The 19919-nt window shown below is 40.9% G+C and overlaps 1 protein-coding gene across 1 annotated transcript in view; it reads left to right on the top strand.

Moving 5' to 3' along the window:
- The window catches only part of Adgrg4 (adhesion G protein-coupled receptor G4), a 101981-nt gene extending 89387 nt beyond the window's left edge, over positions 1–12594 (top strand). The window contains exons 19-22 of the mRNA XM_029473531.1: positions 476–756; positions 5728–5836; positions 9859–10004; positions 12344–12594. Coding sequence (XP_029329391.1) covers positions 476–756; positions 5728–5836; positions 9859–10004; positions 12344–12534 — 727 coding nt within the window. The 3' untranslated portion in view covers positions 12535–12594. The remainder of the gene's footprint in view (positions 1–475; positions 757–5727; positions 5837–9858; positions 10005–12343) is intronic.
- Positions 12595–19919: the final 7325 nt, after the last annotated feature.

Genomic DNA, 19919 nt, shown 5'->3' with positions numbered 1-19919 from the left:
TCTGATCATCTCATCATTGTTTGATATAGAATTCAGGAATGTTCTTGCTTGCCCCTGCCCTTTTATTGTGATACTTATCATGCAAAGCAGAATTCATCTTTCAAATAAAAGCTCTGGTTTAAGGTGTGTGCAAGGGTGGGGAGGAGAGCTCCTTTGGGGAAAAATACATAATTTGTTTTTCTCTTGTTGAAGAAGAGAATAGTTTCTCGGGGAAATTTACTGAGGTTGCTGTGCATGTGTCCTGTAGGACACAAGCTTGCATTGTAAGGTACCAGAAGTAGGGCTCAGGAGAATAATATCTAAGCCCAACTCTGCCTCTACGGGATATGAGTGAACTCCATTGTCTTGCTTCATCTCTCTCGGTCTGAATATCCTTAGATTGGATGAAGCTGACCAGGGACTTTAGTGGGGTCCCCAGAAAGCAGTAGTTTATGTTTACAGCTCACAATAGTCTTCTCTTTCTTGCTCCGTACAGTTGTTGGATTAAAGACGATCACATCTTTTACATCTCCGTGGTGGCTTATTTTTGCCTCATATTTCTCATGAATCTCTCCATGTTCTGCACGGTTCTCATTCAATTGACTTCTGTGAAATCCCAAAGCCAGAAGACTCGGAAGAAAATGATCCTGAATGACCTCAAAGGCACAATCAGTTTGACATTTCTACTTGGTCTCACCTGGGGCTTTGCCTTTTTTGCCTGGGGACCTGTGAGGATCTTCTTCTTGTATCTTTTTGCCATTTGTAATACATTGCAAGGTAATTACTGCATGTTGGCACTTTCTATGGCTAGCTAGACATCCAACAAAGAAAGCTTTGTTGTTTTGGAAAAGAATCCCACATACCAGAATTTAAAGGAGAGAAAAAGAAAACAAAAACAAAAACCAAACTTCAGGAAATCCCTGCTCCCAAAGAGTCAACAAGTGATGTTTGGACACAGCAGTTAGATGTTAGCCTTCATTCAGTGACTACATGGTGCCCCCCCTCTTACTCGTAGGTGGAAGGAGCATTGCAAATAAGCTAGCACAATTTTCTCCAGTTGTGATATTGGCATCACATACTGCATGTCAAGAGTTCTTACAGTACTCATAGCACCAACTGATATACAGTGCTGATATACAGATTCACACTTGCGTTTACCTTTTGAAGTGCATGGTCTGGTTGAGACTATCTATTACTAGACAGTAGTGACATTACATTTTGAACTCCATAGGCTCCAGTTGCATCATATATCTTACTATTTTATTAAACCAGCAGGCTAGAAAATTGCAGAGTCACACAGCTGCTTAAATGCAAGGAGCAGAGGACCACAACTCTGAGTAGAATATGGGAAAACATAAAATATGCAGTTTTTCTTCTATGTGCTGTTTGTATGTATGTATGTCTGTGTACACATGTGTGTATGGTGTCTATGTATGTGTGTGATGTATGCATGTGTGTGTGGTGTGTGTGTATGTGGTGTGTGTGGTGTGTATGTGTGTGTGGTGTGTGTGCATGTGAGGAGTGTGTGTGTGAGAAAGACAGAGAGAGAGAGAAAGAGAGAGAGAGAGAGAGAGAGAGAGAGCACTATGCATGTGCATGTGGAGATTCATGGGCATGCGCACAGGCTGACATCTTCTAGCACTTATTCCTTATTTGAGACAAGGTCTCTTACTCAACTGGGAGATAAGGCTGACAGGAAGCATGTTCTAGCAGTTCTCCTGACTCCACTCTGTATAGCACTGGGGCTCCAGGTGTCTGTGCCATTCTAGCTTTTAACATGAAAGGTTGAAAAACAGACCCTCATGTTTTTCTAGCAAGCACTCTTAGCTGCCAAGCCACCTCCCCAGCCACTCATGTGCGTTTTGATTGTATCTTGTGGTAGACACGAACTTCTTAGCAATTCTTGGCATGTTCTTATTTGGTGCTTTGTAACTATGACAGAGGTTAAAGAAAGAGGTAAGGGCTCTACAGTGGACAAAGCCACCTAACTCAGGCTGAGGTACTCTAACTTGATATTCTGTCATGTCACAAGAACTAAGTAACCTCGGTAGAGAGTGTCTGTAGAAGTGGATTAGGATCCTGTGCAGACTCCCTTCTCAGTGCAGACTCCCTTCTCAGTGCAGACTCCCTTCCAGGATGCTTTCTGTATTAAAAGTGGGGATGAAGAAAGACTATAAAGCTGGTTGGAACTTGAAAAGAAAGATGTTTTTGAAAAAGCCTGTGTTCCATCCCTTGGCAGAAGGGAAAATAGTATGTAGAATATAATCAAGTGTTCTCTTGAAGATGAAAGCAAGAGCCTCACAGAACCAATGAGAACAGAGGCATACTGTCTGTCAGACACGTTTTATGTCAATCAATTATTCCTTGTCCTGACCATAAGATAGAGTGTGCTGTCCTATATATCAACAGTGTTTTCAAAACCCTGAGTTTCAAAGTCAAGTTGCCCACCACACACACACACACACACACACACACACACACACACACACACACACACACAAGTGTGCGTGCTCGTCCACACGCTCTGCAATGAAACAGGTGAACAAACTAGCAATTTGAAAGACAAATGGTTAATTTGTAGCCATGACTGAATGGTGGATGTCCTGTGGTCAGGTGAGAAAAAACATTAATCTTATGATAAGCCCTTTGTAAAGGAGGGGGAGCACACGTAGAAAATGCTAGTAGCAAAAGCCAAACAAATAAACAAACAACCCAATACCTTCTCCCGTGCATATCTGGTAGTTAATAAGCAGGTCAGTATGCTGTGGGAAAGAGAAAGGAAAGCTTCCAGGAAATGAGGGAGAGCTGGCAGTCTGTTCATTGGAATTCACGCGTAAGCTTTAAGTATGAGAACTCACACAACTGAATGCGGGGGATCAGAGTAGTCGTAGGTGCTCATTGTCATGGCTGTCTCTTATGCTGCTGCTAGGAATCTCCCTGCTCTGAGGCTGAGGCTTGCTCTCCTCGGGTTGCTGCTCTGCCTTTCAGGTGGCTGTTGCCCAGAGACAACACTACTGAATCCATCACTGCCATTGTTTGGATCCACATAGTAATAAAGCCCGTGGGAGAGTTAATGAGACAGGCTTCCAGATTGCTGCCTCCCACCTGGAATCAGGGAGCCTCAGGGCTGGGACCAGGGAAACAAGATCTTGCCAATCCAACTCTCCATCAAGTGACAGAAAGTCACTTGACTCTGAAACTTCCCAGGGACTGAAAGCTTAGCATTCCATGAAGCAGAGCATTTAGCTTTGGATCCCCTCTGAGTCTTATTCCACATTTCTTCCTTGGATGGCAAGAAAGTAAGATGGTTAGGACCTTGGGGTCTATAGTGAGCGCGTGCTCAGTGCTGATGTTGCCAAGTCCAGACGACCTCTGTGACCTGGGCAAAGTTTATTAAAGATCATGGAGTCCAAAGCTTCTTACCTAGAAACAGGAGAAGGCAAGGCAATACCTGGTAGGCTGCCATTCTTTAGTAAACACCAGCTGTGATTTGCTAGCACATGACTGCTCTGGGCCTCCTCCCATCACTCCTAATTCGAACCTGGCAATCACACAGAGAGCAAACATAATTTGTCTTCTTCATGACAGCCCTCTTGGATCTGTGACTAATGCCATTGCATCTCCTCTACCAAACGTATCTCCTCATCTAGATATAGCACTCCAAACTTTCCCCATGCCCGTCACCATGCTCATCAGCTCTACTTTTGAGTACTTCTGTTTGTCAGCATCGTCTTAAAACAAAGCCCTCACTGTGAACCCAACTGGTGGTCAAATTAGCGTCACCTTCAGCAGCTTATCACTTTCCTCAATCCAAGACTCTTGACTGGGCTGGACCTCATGGCATAGACCTGTAATCATAACTATTTTGCAGGATAAAGTGGGAGAACTGAAAGTTCAAGGCCGCTACCCTGGGAACTTAGTGAGACATTACTTCTAAATAAAAAGTAAAAAAAGAAAAAAGAAAAAAAGAAAAAAAAAGAGGTCTGGGGCTATAGTTGAATGATAGAGTACTTTCTGAGCATGTGTAAGGACCCATGTTCAATCCCCAGTATGAAGCAAGTAATAGCAGTAGTAGTAGCAGTAAATAAAATATTTCTGCTAGGACAGTAGCTGATGTATGCTTTGAAATTATTTACCCCATTGACTTGTATTCAGTTTGCAATGAGTGCTAGGACTAATTTACCTTCAGGATAATTTTCCAATGTAGAGGCAAGTTGAACTCTTTACGGAGAACAAATATTTCCAAACAGCACTTGACCCACAAAATATGTTTTGAAGTCCAAACAAGTATTACTAAGACTATAGATGACAATGAGAATTTACATGTCACATGCCTGGACAGTCAAGTCAACAACTGTCTACTGAGTTACCACACATAGTCCTGTGGTCAGAGGGAAATGTGATATGAAGAGGAAAAGCAGACAGAAGGTAGTCCTTCAAAGGCTTGACAGCAGAAGATAAGATGGGTGATCTGCAGAGAATGATGTCTCTAAGGAGGGCCCATATTATGGAAGCCAAGGATCATGGCAGCTCACAAATGGGAAGTAGTTGAGGTATCTGCATGAGCGTAGTGAATAATGACTTTGGACATGGACCATAAATAAAAGTTAGAGTATTGACCAGAATTCCTTTTGTCAATTCTATCCCCATCTTGAAGAAATCCAATTAGTCCCTCCAGAGATTTTTCAGTCAGAATAATCTTAAATCCTACTTTCATTTCCCCAGGAACTATTTTATAGGATAGAAATGAAAAATGTCCCACATTAACAACTGATATCTCCAGCACTTCCCTCACACTTGCCGGACAAAGTCAGAGCTGGACATACTTTACACATGCTTTGGTTATGCCAAAGAACATATGTATCAGACATTGGTGGCTGTGTAACAACCTATTTCCCAAATCCAGCAGCTTAATACTATATACATGTCTACTCTCAATCATGTCCAAGGGTCAGGAATCCAGGCACAATTTAATGATTCCCTTTTGGCTCAAAGAGCATTATGAATTTGGAGTCAAGCAGTCTGCTGCTTCTGTAGTCATCTGAAGATTTCAGGGCTGGGGTGTCTGCTTTCTAGAAGTCTCAGTCACATAGCTGGGACTCACCATGTGGACATCTGTATAGAAATGCCACAATGTTGTCAAGACAAAATAATTGATTTCTTGAAGCATGAGTGAGCGCATGGGGACGCCCTTTTTTTTTTTTTTTATGGTTTTTTGAGACAAGGTTTCTCTGTAAAGCCCCGGCTGTCCTGGAACTCACTTTGTAGACCAGGCTGGCCTTGAACTCAGAAATCTGCCTGCCGCTGCCTCCCAAGTGCTGGGATTAAAGGTGTGTGCTACCATGCCTGGCGGGGATATTCTTTTAAAGCCTAACAAAGTGAACAACCATGAGTTCTGCCACATGCCATTGATAATGAGAGAGGGTGCTGCATGTCAAGGATGTGAATTCAGTACAGGAAGATGAGGATCACTGATCACTGTGTCTGAGGCTGGGTACCCTAATAGTCCTTGCATCTCATGCTCTAGCATGGATAGCAGCCTAGGGGAAAACAATGGTGAGCATGGAGTCTTAATACTGATTTTGTGCTATCGCTGCCTTTTGGAAGATCATAAAGAAATTAGAAAGACATCTGTGCCCCTGGGGTTCACAGAGCAGCATCGATGGTGACAAGAGTAGGCCTGAGTCAAGAGATTGGTGCTAACAAGTGGAGGAATGTGTAAAGACTGATTTTGTTCTCCTGGCCTAGGGTTCCTCATTTTTGTGTTTTACTGTGTGATGAAGGAAAGCGTTCGGGAGCAGTGGCACATGCCCCTCCACTGCAGGTGGCTTCGGCTGGAGAACTTTGCAGGTAAGATGTCCACTTTGGTGTGGCTTTAAATTGCACCTATTTTACAGAACTGATCATATCGATTTGTCTCCTAATGGATTCATTTGACAAGACTATCAAAATGGAGTCTGCCTCCATGTCATCAAAAGGATTGTATTTTTGTGCTAAGATGGAGGAAGTCAAGGGTCCTTCTGGAAGTCAAGGGAAGACTGTGGCTTGGGTCTTGTTTTTAACTCAGTAGAGCTTTTGTTTGGATTCAGATTTCTTGGATTGTTTGTCATCTCACCTGTGGTTCCGTTAGAAGAATATTCACCAAGCACTAAATGCATTTCAGGAACTGTGTCATAGAGTTTTTTGGCCAGTAGCCAACAGTAGGTTGCATGGATGTGAGAAGCAAGGCACTGTGACAGGTGAACTGACATGGCAGCATTTCTTTATTTTTTGGGGGGGTGGGGATTACAAAATTTATTTTTAAGCACAGCATTATATGGCCTTAATCTTACATTGGTAGAAATCTTAATAATTGATGCAAATTGAAGTTATAATTTTTTACATTGGTACAGAATTTATAAATAGATGCAGATTTAGGGTCTTCATTGGTATTTTTATCTTGATACAAAATTAGAAATTAATGTTGTTACTCTTAGATAGGCATTGTGCCTATACAACACATTTAAGAATATAAGGCTTAGACTCAGTTCTTCTGATAACTGCTATTACAAACTGTTTAGGTTGATTAGGTAACACAAGTTAAGAGCCAGATAGTAAATACATGGTTATATTAGATTTTGATTGAATTATAATAAAGTGTCTTCAATATAAATAGAAATTGCTTAACAGTTCAGATATACTACATAGCCTCCAAAAAGATCAGAAATCCACAGAATATGACATTTAATATTAATTCATTATTAAAGATCATTTGACTATGAGACATGTCTGCTCCTGATAATACCCCCTTCATGGTTCAAAGAAGAAATTGAGCATCAAAATCTCAATATAGAGTTGCTCCAGTTATGGAAATGTAGCCATTGGACAAAAATTGCCCTACTTATTTACAGCAAAAAATACTGTCCAAGAAAGGACATACAATGCAGGAGAGTTGACAGATTAGCTTTGCAAAGACAGAGTAAACTAGTCCTTCATAATTCCTGCTTCATTTAAGATCTGTCAGATGATCCTGGGCCAGAAGGCTGAAGACAGATGGTCCAATGTTTTGAGAAAATAGAGGACTGTCCAGGTAGTCAGCTGTCTCTACAATTTGGTTAAGTTTTGGAAGTTATGTTTTTGTGTTTCCTATATATTCAGGTAATATTTAATTCATTCTTGGATTTCCAATGGGGATGAAGACTAATTATAGTCTCATAATCAAACCTAAGTTATTTAGCATTGAATAAGATGATATACAAAGGATTGTTTTCAGATGGTAATACAAGTTAAAGTCAGAACATCATTCAGATATAGAATTGTAAACTCTTTAAGTCAGGATAGATGGTAGAATACTTTCTCTAATTGACAAATATAGTGGACCAGATGTTAATTGTATATCATAGTTGGTAATATACATAATTGTTATGGTTATGCTCAATTTATGTCTGAGAGAAGAGCCTTTTTTATTGTACAGAAAGGGTGAGATGTTGGGGATTGGTTCTAATGCTTTGTCTTTTAAAAAAATTTATTGGATATTTTCTTTATTTACATTTCAAATGTTATTCCATTTCCTGGTTTCCCCTCTGACAAACACCCTCCCCCTATACCCTACCCCCTCCCACTGCCATGTTCATAGGACCAAGAGCATCTCCTCCCATTGATGACCAACTAGGCCATCCTCTGCTGCATAAGCAGCTAGAGCCATGAGTCCCACCATATGTTTTCTTTGATTGGTGGTTTAGTCCCAGGGAGCTCTGGGGGTACTGGTTAGTTCATATTATTGTTCCTCCTATGGGGCTGCAAACCCCTTCAGCTCCTTGGGTACTTTCTCTAGCTCCTTCATTGGGGACCCTATGCTCTGTCCAATGGATGGCTGTGAGCATCAACCTCTGTATTTGTGAGGCACTGGCAGAACCTTTCAGGAGACAGCTATATCAGGCTCCTGTCAACAAATATTTGTTGGGATCCACAACAGTGTCTGGGTTTGGTGATTGCAAATGGGATGGCTCCCCAGGTGGGGCAGTCTCTGGATGGTCATTCCTTCAGTCTCCACACTTTATCTCTGTAACTCCTTCCATGGGTGTTTTGTTACATATCAGCATTTCTAAGATGCTTCACAAGTAAGCTGCCTGGGTGGCTCTTCTGATGGGACTTGGCCATATGTGAGATGTAATGGCCTCTAATGTCTCTCAACAGTGCTCCTTCACTAAAGAACATATCCAGTGGAGGCAAACTGGTGTTCTCTCTCTCTCTCTCTCTCTGCTTCTCTCTCTCTCCTCTTCTCCCTCCCCTTCCTCCCCCCTTTATTCTTCTCTTATATAAATACATCCCAACCACAGCCCCTCCTCCCCGCCCCATCTCCCCTCCCCTCTCCCCTAATCAACTACTTCTCTATTGCCCTCCAGAAAAGAGCAGACTTCCCAGGAATAACAATTGAACATAGCAAAAGAAGCTACAATAAGACTAGGCACAAGTCGTTATATCAAGGCTGAACTAGGCAACCCAGTAGGAGGTAAAAGGTCTCATGAGCAGACAAAAGTCAGAGACAGCCCTACTCCCACTGTTAGGTGTTCACAAAAACACCTAGCTAAACAACCATAATGTAAATGGAAAGGGCCTAGGTCAGCCTCATACAATCTCATTGATTGTTGGTTCAGCCTCTGGGAGTCCCTATGAGCCCTGCTTAGTTGAATCTCTGGGCCTTGTTTTCAACCCCCTGGATCCTACAATCCTTTTCACCCACTTCTATGTGGTCCCCCAAATTCTGTCTAATGCTTAGGTGTGGGTCTTTGCATCTGCTCCCATCAGCTGTCTGAGGATGCCTCTCTGATGACGATGGAACTAAGCAATTATCTAAGAAAGGAACTCAAAGCAATTCCACTAAAATTAGGAACAAGACAGATTTTCCACTCTCTTTATATCTATTCAACATAGTGCCTGACATTCTAGCTAGAACAAAAAGACAACTGAAGGAGATCAAAGGGATACAAATTGGAAAGGAAGGAATCAAAATATTGTTATTTGCAGATAAGATGATAGTTTATATAAGCAACTCCAACAGACTAAGAAAGAAATCAGAAAAAACAGAATCTTTCACAGTAGCCTCAAAAACATAAAATATCTTGGAGTAACTCTAACCAAGAAACTGAAAGACCTATATGACAAGAACGTCAAGTCTTTGAAAAAAGAAATTGAAGATGATATCAAAAGATTGAAAAATCTCCCATGCTCATGGATTGATAGGATTAATATAGGGGAAATGACCATATTACCAAAAGCAGTCTGCAGATTCAACACAACGTCTATCAAAATTCCAACATAAACTAGTGTTCCATTATCAAATGATCTTCTCTTCAATTCTGGCAACTTGTATCAGTCTCCACACAAAGGCCAGTCTGCTTTCTTCAGAGAGGCAACATTTGTACTTTAAGAGTCTACAAATAGTACCCAGATATCTTTTATACTGGGTATACTGGTGACATACAAGTCCTTATGCTCTAGGAAAAGCAGACATCCTTAGGAAGTGCATTGGCTTTTCCTGTGTCACACACCACAGGACAAGTTGACTTCTCATAACTTCATCGAAAAGGTAACTCCCTGAATAAACAGATATTAAACACTAAACCTTTGTTTAGAGGGATTATTGAAGGCAGTACAATTGCTATGTCACAGTCTCACCTATCTTAATACATAATTTACATAATAAATTTTACATGTTTAACTTTTTTTTTTTTTTTTTGGTTTTTCGAGACAGGGTTTCTCTGTGTAGCCCTGGCTGTCCTGGAACTCACTCTGTAGACCAGGCTGACCTCGAACTCAGAAATCCGCCTGCCTCTGCCTCCCGAGTGCCCGGCTTACACGTTTGACTTTTTCTTGTGTTCTTTCAGGTGGGAGAAACAGTTTTGGAATAAATTTTAGGCATAAACAGAAGAGATTGAAGAAAAACAATGAGTCCAAATTATTGACACCATCGCTCATGTCAACAACAACTTTCAAATCTATAGGATCTGTACCCAGCATTCCTTCAGAAATAAACTTCTCAAATGGTAAAGCACAAGACACTTTTATTTGGATTTGTATTCCAGAGATATTCAATGTTATGAGATTATATGTTTTATCTTGAATAATACTTCTCCCTCAAAGCAAGTACATATTTCATATATAATATAATTAATATTTATTATATGTTATGATGATATATAATATCATACAATATAATACCTATGATATTTATCCAGGTAAGCACTAAATATAATCTATATTGTAACTATATGTAGATTTATGTGATTTTCTATAGAAACATGAAGCTACATATTTGGACTCACTCTTAGCTGAGTAAGAATGTATAGACTGATGAGCTGTTAGACTAATAGGGATGAGAAGAGAGACAGAAGGTTTAAAAACTTCAAAGGCTCTTCAAATTATCACAGACTGTTGAAGCCAGAAAGAACCCTAGACATACGCTAGTTCAATTTTCTCATTTTATACAGAGAGAAACTTAATCATGGTAAAGGGTGTTTACGAACAGTCACTAAGACCATTGGCAGCAGAGTGAGCTAGAACTCAGGCCTTGTGGCTTCCATTGCTACTGCCTCCTACCACAATTATCCCTTGAGTTATTACCACAGGAATCGATACTTGTAGGTGGAGTCAAATGTTAAGCTAAGAATGGGGTATTAGGAGGGAAATTGCTGGGAAAGAATGGACCTACAAGATAAAAATAGAAGACTGGTTGAATCACACTATATAGTCTTAGTCTTCATTGTTGTATGGGGAAATTAGGGGTATCCATGAAAACAATCTTTCCTTAGCCACTGGTACTCCTCACACTATGACCTACAGATAGATAGTTATAACTACAGATAGTTATCACTCTTCTGGGACCCCTGGAAAGTCATAGTATAAAGAGGTCCTGTGTTGTGGAATCTCCTTAGTAACTAATAGTTGGGCTGATTGGGAAATGTTAGTTTTGCAAAAAGGATCCCAGGGATATCTTCATTCATTAGCAATATGTATCACAAATGGACACGTATTTTTCTTCAGAGGAAACAGTAGCAAATACATATTGGAAAATCCTAACACTCTTATACCAAGCAATAATTCTGTAGAGCCAAGAGGGTGAAGACCTGTTTCAAAGTACTTATAGGTTATGACTGCTGCTCTGCGGGAAGTTCCTATGGGCCTGCTGCTCAGACAGTGCTCTTGGAATGAGCTCATCGCCCTCACACTCAGGCTAACAGTCTATATTTTTCATAACTTTCATTTTGATGCTTCATACACATCACATCATTCCATGAAATTTTCTTTTATTCCAAAATTATTAATTTTTATTAGATATTTACTTTATTTACATTCCAAATGTTGTCCCCTTTCCTGGCCCATGAAATTTTTTTCTTTTTTCTGTTTCTAAAATTTTTATTAGATATTTTCTTTATTTATATTTCAAATGTTATCCTCTTTCCTAGTTTCCCCTCTGAAAATCCCCAATCCCCTCCCCCTCCCCTCCCCCTGCTCCCCAACCCACCCACTCCCATTCCTGGTCTTGGAATCCACCTATACTGGGGCATAGAAACTTCACAAGACCAAGGGCCTCTCTTCCCATTGATGACCGACTAGGCCATCCTCATCTACATATACAGTCAGAGCCACAAGTCCTACCATGTGTTTTCTTTGATTGGTGGTTTACTTCCAAGGAGCTCTGGGGGTTCTGATTAGTTCATATTGATGTTCCTCCGATGGGGCTTCAGACCCCTTCGGCTTCTTGAGTACTTTCTCTAGCTCTGTCATTGGGGACTTTGCGCTCCATCCAATGGATGATTGTGAGCATCCACTTCTGTATTAGTCAGGCCCTCAGGAGACAGCTATATCAGGCTCCTGTCATCAGGCTCTTGTTGGCATCTGCCATAGAGTCTGGGTTTGGTGGTTTATGGGATGGATTCCCAAGTGAGGCAGTCTCTGGATGGTCCTTCCTTCAGTCTCAGCTCCGAATTTTGTCTCTGTAACTACTTTCATGGGTATTTTGTTCCCCCTTCTAAGAAGGATTCTGAGCTTCTGGGCTAATATCCACTTATCAGTGAGTGCATATCAGGTGTGTTCTTCTGTGGTTGGGTTACCTCACTCAAGATGATATCCTCCAGATTCATCCATTTTTCTAAGAATTTCATGAATTCATTGTTTTTAATAGCTGAGTAGTGCTCCATTGTGTAAATGTACCACATTTTCTGTATCCATTCCTCTGTTGAGGGACATGTGGGTTCTTTCCAGCTTCTGGCTATTATAAATAAGGCTGCTATTATTACATGTTAGAGCATCTTCTGGGTATATGCTTCTTCCTTGTGCAAAATCCTTAATATCCTTAGCTTAAATGTTCTTTGTTTTCATGCAGGTGACTTTGATGATGGTCCATACACGTTCTCTTTCTTGAGTTGTAAAGCTGCACCTACTTTTATAAGAAGAGCATTGCCTGCAGAAATCAAAACAAATTCCACTCAGAAACAAAGATCATTTTCCATAAATGTCAGCAGAGATGGCCACCTGACTCCCAGCTCTGGACTGGGGGAAATGTTCAATTTATAAATCAAATCTGCCACTACCTTGTATTCTAAAGATTGTTTTGGAAGAGGCAGAATGAAATCATATTTAATAAATATCAGCCTTGGAAAAATTCTTCTCTTCAGTGTTGTTTTTCATTTAAAAAAACTTTTAAAATTAACTATATTGTAATAGAAATAAGATAACAAAGAAAAAGTCAGTCCTTTCAAGATTTATTTATTATTACTTTTTTAAATAAGTATGAGTGAGTGTGTATCTACGTGAAAGGATGTGTGTCACATACATAAGGGACCCCTTAGAGGCCAGAAGATGGCTTCTGATCCATTGACTTTGGAGTTCCAGGTACAGGAGTTTATTAGCCACCCATGGGTGCTGGGTCCTCTGCAAGAGCAGTACATGCTACTGTTAACTGGTGATCCACCTCTCCCCCTACCCAGTGTGTGTTTTTTCCCTTTGTTTTTAAAGATGAAATTGATATCTATCTATGAAGCATTAAGGGAGAAATGTCCATAACATTGGAGATTTTGTTTAAAAAACTGCTGAGTGTGTCCTAAAACAAACAAACAAGCAAGCAAGCAAGCAAGCAAGCAAGCAAGCAAGCAAACCAACTGAGACCAAGATCTTTATTTGCTCTGTCCTGAGAGGCAAACAATGTTAAGTGACCAAGTTTCTTCTGTGGCTGGATACCCACAAAAGAAGTCGGCAGGAAAGTCACAGGTCAGAGCTTCTGAAAAAAAAATTCCCTTTCTTGTTTTCCTGTCATTAAAACAAACAAACACCCCCAGAAAATCAAAACTACAATCTCCAGCTTTCAAGTCTTCTTTTTTTTTTTATTATAACCCTTTATTTAAACATGTTCTGTGGAAAGGGTGAATCATCTATTCACACATGCAGGGATTCCATGGTGGAGACTATTTCTCAGCCAAGACAATTCCCCAGGAGCAAGCAAGCAGGGTCCTGATGAGTGTAACAGGACAAGAACTAATTTGAAGCTCTTGGCTCTCCATAAGAAGTGAGGGGTAGGCCAGGGCAAGCATTACAGAAGAGACTTGGACAACAAAGAACCATCTGAAGATGACAAAATGAGCAAATATGGACAAGTCCCGTGGCTTTGTGTTCTGTGGCTAAGCAGGATGAAAGACATTTTGTATTTGTTTGGGGTGAGTTGCATGTCCCCCCAACCTCCACTCTCCGTGTGAAAAGATTAACAGAAATGACGACCAAAGTACCCTGAATGTTATATGTCTTTGAAATTGGTGGCATAAAGTTACTTTCACCCCAAAATAGAATTAAGGACAAGATTTGGTTGCAATTCAGAAATCCAAAACACTATACCACCAGCACCATCAACAAAACAACCAATGAAGATGGGCAGTGGTGCCACATGTGTTTAACCAGCACTCAGAAGGCAGAGGCAGGTGGACCTCTGAGTTCGAGGCCAGCCTGGTCTACAGAATGAGTTCCAGGATGGTCAGGACTACACAGAAAAACATTATCTTAAACAAACAAACAAACACAACACAACCTCAAAACAAAGCCAACAACAAAACCAGAACAAACAAACACACAAAAAAACAACCTATGCATTCTGCAAATAATTTGATGGGCGGAGGTCTTTGGCTATAAAATGTTTGTGGTTGTATTTACTGTCAGCAAGTAGTAGGATCCTTCCTGGTTGTTCTCCTGTTCCTGAGAAGGTGATTGCACAGCTCACCTCTCATGCCTTGACATACTGTGACAAACAGGAACATTATTTTATGTAAAGAGTTCATGAGTCCTGTCATGGCTCCTCTTGTTAATTAGCAAAAACAAACAAACAAACAAAACAACAACAAATCCAGGCTTTCTGAAAATTAGAGAATTTGAAATAGCTTGGATAGCAGAGATTAAATGTCTGGGTTTTATGTGTTGATTTGTCCTTCTTGGGCCACAAAATGGTTTATTCTTTTATCAAGACAGAGCAAAGAAATTCTAGAAAGGAAGCCCCAGAATCTTTACACTGCTTCCAATCAGCACCCAACATTCAACTACTCCCTTCAGGTGGCTGGAGAGTTAGTCTACTCTCTTTAGCAGGTGTTTGACTAGAGAGATGGAACATAAATACTGCAATAGAGAATGACATGGATGTGGTAGAAGACAAGTGGTTTGTGGGAGGAAAATGATACAGGGTCTAGTTGGGCTGGAAGTGGAGGGTTGACAGCTTAAGGAAGGCAAGGCTCCAGTTCCAATACTGCAGGCAAATGATCATAATTCAGCCCTGGGTAACAAATTTACAAAGCCTGTTACAGCCGCAGGGCATGCGATCTGACTTGCCATTCCATTCTGTGCCTGTTGGCATGCTGGCAAAACCAAAGTGGTACTAGGCACTAAGGCTCCAGAGGTTCTTGACTAGGACTCCAGCCTTTGCTGTTTTTATTTTCCCCCAGAAATCCAAAAGGTGACCATGACTATCTGGGATGGTTCGTCTATCCTACATCTAGGTATATGGGAAGGTGTAGGGGAGGAGGGAGTAAAAAAAGGGCCAGGGAAGATAAGCTATTGTCAACAGCTCAAGCTTATGGTTAACTGGTGTGCTCTTGGTATTTTAAGCAATTGGGAGACACAAAGAGTCTGGAACACTAGAGAAAGCTCCAGGTTATACTGATGTTAATTAGGTAAAATAATTGAAGTAGCATAAACTCACACTTATAATGCCCAGCACGTCATGGATCCTTTATATTTTTTTCACGTGTGTATCAGGCTACGTTTGACTGAATGGTGGGAAATTGTGAATGAAGGAAAAGGAGGAGAAACAGTGCCCTTGTTACTTAACAGAGCAATATTTTTTCCAAGACAGAACCCAACTGGAGTTTTTTTCCCAAATACTCAAGGGTTGAGAGTCCTTGATAGTCACTGAGATAGGAACAGATGGTATGTCATACTTCCTTAGCTGTTATGGTTAAATGAGTGGGCACGGGGTGACAAGGATAATTGCTTTCACCAATTTCTGCCAGATTTGGTCAATGGATAGATTCTGTTTGCTTCTCCTTATCTGGAAGTGTGGGCAACTTTATCTTTTCAATGTGTCCTCAGAAATTTCCTTTAGAAAGCTGAGAGGTCGTATCAGTAAGCATTTAGCTATACTTAACCCAAATCATAAACTAACATCGTTTATACGGAGGCAATCCCTGCTTAAATAAACAAATGAGTGAACAATTTCAATTCCCAGATGAACGTTGACATTGGAAAATCAATCTACAATTAAGTTTGATAGTTAGGTCAGCTGTAAAATAAAACAATTACTTCGAGCTCATAGTCTTTACAGTGTCTGTATATGTGACTGAACTGATAATAAATAATTATGGTATATGAATTAATACATATGAAACTATTCATCATTTGGAACATTCAATCAAAGGTGTTAAAAGTCCTGAGGAAATTTTAGTTAGATTTCCTCCTGATAATAAGTCCCTTTTATTTCTTTATACAACCCTTGGATTTATGAATTCTTTCTTTATGTCATTAAAATGTAAAACCTCTGATAGTGTCTAGAAGCTGGTTTGGTTGTTTGTCTTCATAGTACTGGGGTGGCACATAGGGCTCTGTTCAGGCTAGGCAAGTACTCTATCTCAGAATTACATTTCTAGCCCTTGTTTTATCTTCCCTGCATGTGTGTGTAGTGTTCATGTATGTGTATATGTGTTCCTATTTGTGTAGGTGCATGTTTTGACATTGAGTGTCTTCCTTGACTGTGCCCCACTGAGGCAGAGTCTCTAAGCTCAGTTTACCAATTCTGGCTAGCCAGTTGGCCCCATGGATCTCCTGTCTCTTGACTCCTAAGTGCTGCTGTGACTGCCTGTGAGCTTGAAGATTCTGTATTGTGGTCCTCCAACTTAATGGCAAGTGCTTTATTTGAAGAGCCTTTCTCTAGTACACCCTGAACTTTTAAAAAACAGTCTAACTTTGTAACCTAAGCTGGGCTGGAACTCGTGATCCTCTTACCTCAGCCTCCCAGCCAGGTACTGGAATTGCAGACGTGAGTCACCACGACAGGAATGTATTTTTAAAGATAGACACCATCCCTTTGAAATGAGTCATCACGAAAGCTGGTGTTTCTGTCTCCTTAGTCTTCATGGGACATGATGAGCCTAGCTTCAAGTAGAAGTTTTTGCAAACACAAATCTCCAGATCAAATGGACTTGACCTTGTCCAGTGATTTTTCTCTAGCTTGTTGCAGCACCTAAAAACTCCTTTGCTTACTTTTAACAGAGTTGAATTCAAGATTTCTTTTTTACCACAATAATTCTGATGCCCATATTGTAATAGCCCTAGATAAAATGTTCCTTGCCAGCTTAAAAATACTAAGAATGCAAAAGTGTATGAAAAACAATATGGAATTTTCCAAAGTGGGGGTGGTTAAGGCTGAGTAAACACATAATGTCCCATTAGTATATAAGCTTCACAAAGGAGCCATCCCTGTCTGCACGTCCCAGAGGAGCCATCCCTGTCTGCACGTCCCAGCTGTGACAGCAGTGCCTCCAGGACAATGCTCCTGGCAATGGTCTGAAGTTTCCAGCAACAGAAAAACAGTTGTCTCTGAACTGACCATGTTGTTGACTCCAGCTCATCAAGCAAAGGGACCTTGCTGAAAACATTTTAGTAATTAAACTCATTTGTAGAAAGGTTATAGAATAAGACACAAAATAGGATATAGGTGTATAAAGCAAGACACTTAATAGTGTTGGGGGTGGGGGAATAGCTTCCTGGCAAGGGGGCTTCTCATGAAAGCAGCACTCTTTGGAAGTATAAACAGTGATTTCTTATATTTCCACAATTCTAGTTTAGACTCAGTCCTAGGGGACTGTGTCTGAACAACTGCACTATGCTATACTAAACAATGAGTACGAATCATGGCACCCAAAACCTTTAGGGAACCTTTCAGATTTGATAGTGGTAGGGGAAATGCCTTTGTATTTATTGTCCCCTGAAGAATACCTACAGTGTAGAAGGCATTCTACAAGAAAGTGGGTGTAATGTTGGGAGTGAAGAAGGAGAGGATTTTAAAAGACTATATAGCATTACACACAAGGCAGGGCTCTGTAGTGTCTCAGTGGACACACTTCTTTAGGGAGGAAAAGAGTGCCTAGATAAGAAAGTTTCTTTCCCAACCCCTCCGAGGTCTCATTTATGTCCTCACTTGCTTTTATGAAGCAGGAAGTACTGAGCAGGCTGAGGAGTTTAACGTAAGCGTGCTGCTATATGAGTGCTCATTAGAAAAGGCGATCCTGGAAGAGTGGGGGGGTTCAAGTCTATGATCCTGCATTTGGTAGGCAGAGACAGGACGGTTGCCTCATGTTTGAGGCCAGCCCGGTAGACATGGCAAGTCCCAAGTGTGCCAGCGTTACATAATGAGAAGAAAGCAAGGAAGGAAGAAGGGGTAGAGGGAGGGAGGGAGAGAGAGAGAGAGAGAGAGAGAGAGAGAGAGAGAGAGAGAGAGAGAGAGAGAGAGAGAGAGAGAGAGATCTTCAGAGATTTGTGGCATGCTTACTTGTTTGTCTTTGTTGCTGTCTTGCCACAGCTCTCTGTGCTAGTTCACACTAAAGCAAACCTTTTTTGTTTAATTAGGTATTTATTTCATTTACATTTCCAATGCTATCCCAAAAGTCCCTCACACGCTCCCCCACCTACTCCCCTACCCACTCACTCCCACTTCTTGGCCTTGGTGTTCCCCTGTACTGAAGCATATAAAGTTTGCAAGACCAATGGGCCTCTCTTTCCACTGATAGCCGACTAGGCCATCTTCTGCTACATATGCAGCTAGAGTCAAGAGCTCCAGGGGTTACTGGTTAGTTCATATTGTTGTTCCACCTATAGGGTTGCAGATCCCCCCAGTTCCTTAGGTACTTTCTCTAGCTCTTTCATTGGGGGCCCTGTGATCCATCCAATAGCTGACAATGAGCATCCACTTCTGTGTTTGCTAGGCCCCGGCATAGTCTCACAAGAGACAGCTATATCTGGGTTCTTTCAGCAAAATCTTGCTAGTGTATGCAATGGTGTCAGCATTTGGAAGCTGATTATGGGATGGATCCCCGGATATGGCAGTCTCTAGATGGTTCATCCTTTCATCTCAGCTCCAAACTTTGTCTCTGTAACTCCTTCCATGGGTGTTTTGTTCCCAATTTTAAGAAGGGGCAAAGTGTCCACACTTTGGTCTTCCTTCTTCTTGAGTTTCATGCGTTTTGCAAATTGTATCTTATATCTTGGGTATTCTAAGTTTCTGGGTTTTAAAGCTCTTCTGATAGCCCCAAAAGGTGTCTTATAAGGGTTTTCTTAAATGCCTGATCCTTTTAGAGGTCTTCAGCTTGGGTTAGGAAAGGCTGCTGTTGCAGATGGCAAGCTAGGAGGAGTGCTCTTTTTTCATCCTCTGTGCTAATAGCATAGTACTCCCAAAGCAAGAGTCAGAGAAAGGTGGGAGGCAGGTGCTGCTCAGGGCCCTGCATTGGACAAGTCTTGTTTGTTGTATGTTAAAGTGAACTCAAGCCAGTGCATGGTGGTGCAGGCCTATAACCCAAGGGCTCGAGAGGATGAGACAGGAGATGGGGGAGTTCAAAGGTTGCTTGCATGCCAGCAATATAGAGTAAGTTCCATGCTATCTTGGGCTTAAAAGCAAGATCTTGTACAGCCAGAGCTACATAAAGAGATTACCTTAAAAAGAAAAAAACAAATCAACAACAACAACAACACACACACACACACACACACACACACACAAAACCATGTGTGCTTTGCTGATGTATGCCACAGCTATAGTTTATAAAGAGCCCTAGCCCTTGGTCTTTCGAAGATTATATGCCCCAGTACAGGGTAATGCCAGTGCCAAGAAGCAGGAGTGTGTAGGTTGGGGAGCAGGGCAGGGGGTGGGTATAGGGGACTTTCGGGATAGCATTTGAAGGGTAAATGAAGAAAATGTCTAATAAAAAAAAGAGAAAAAAAATAATGAAATAAAAAACAGCCCTAACTTCAATCCTTAGGACAAAAAAAAGAGAGATTAAAACAACAACAGCAACAACAACAACAAAAACAAACAGGCTCCAAAGAATCAATAATAAACAGTGACTTCAGTTATTGAAAATATCTTCTTATCTAAATGCACAGAGAACCTACAGATGTTTCTTGAGCATATGTAGTCCTGTGAAAACTACGATATAAATTGAATACAAAGTTTGGACTGGTATATTTCCAAGGTTCTAAGATTTCCCTATATTAGCTTCATGTTTGTTATAGAAAGTTGAGGACTTTTGCTTACATCTTGCACTGTTTAGAGTTGAAGAGAGGCTAGACTGAAGGATGTGGTACATTAATAGGGTGACGGCACTCAAATCAGGGAACAAGGTAGATAGATGGTTAGATAGTTATCTCCTTCAAATTGT

Source organism: Mus caroli, unplaced genomic scaffold (genome assembly GCF_978045245.1).
Source record: "Mus caroli unplaced genomic scaffold, Mus_caroli_1 scaffold_5, whole genome shotgun sequence".
Lineage (NCBI taxonomy): Eukaryota > Metazoa > Chordata > Mammalia > Rodentia > Muridae > Mus > Mus caroli.
Note: the sequence above shows the minus strand (reverse complement) of the source record. Positions and strands in the feature narration are given on the sequence as shown.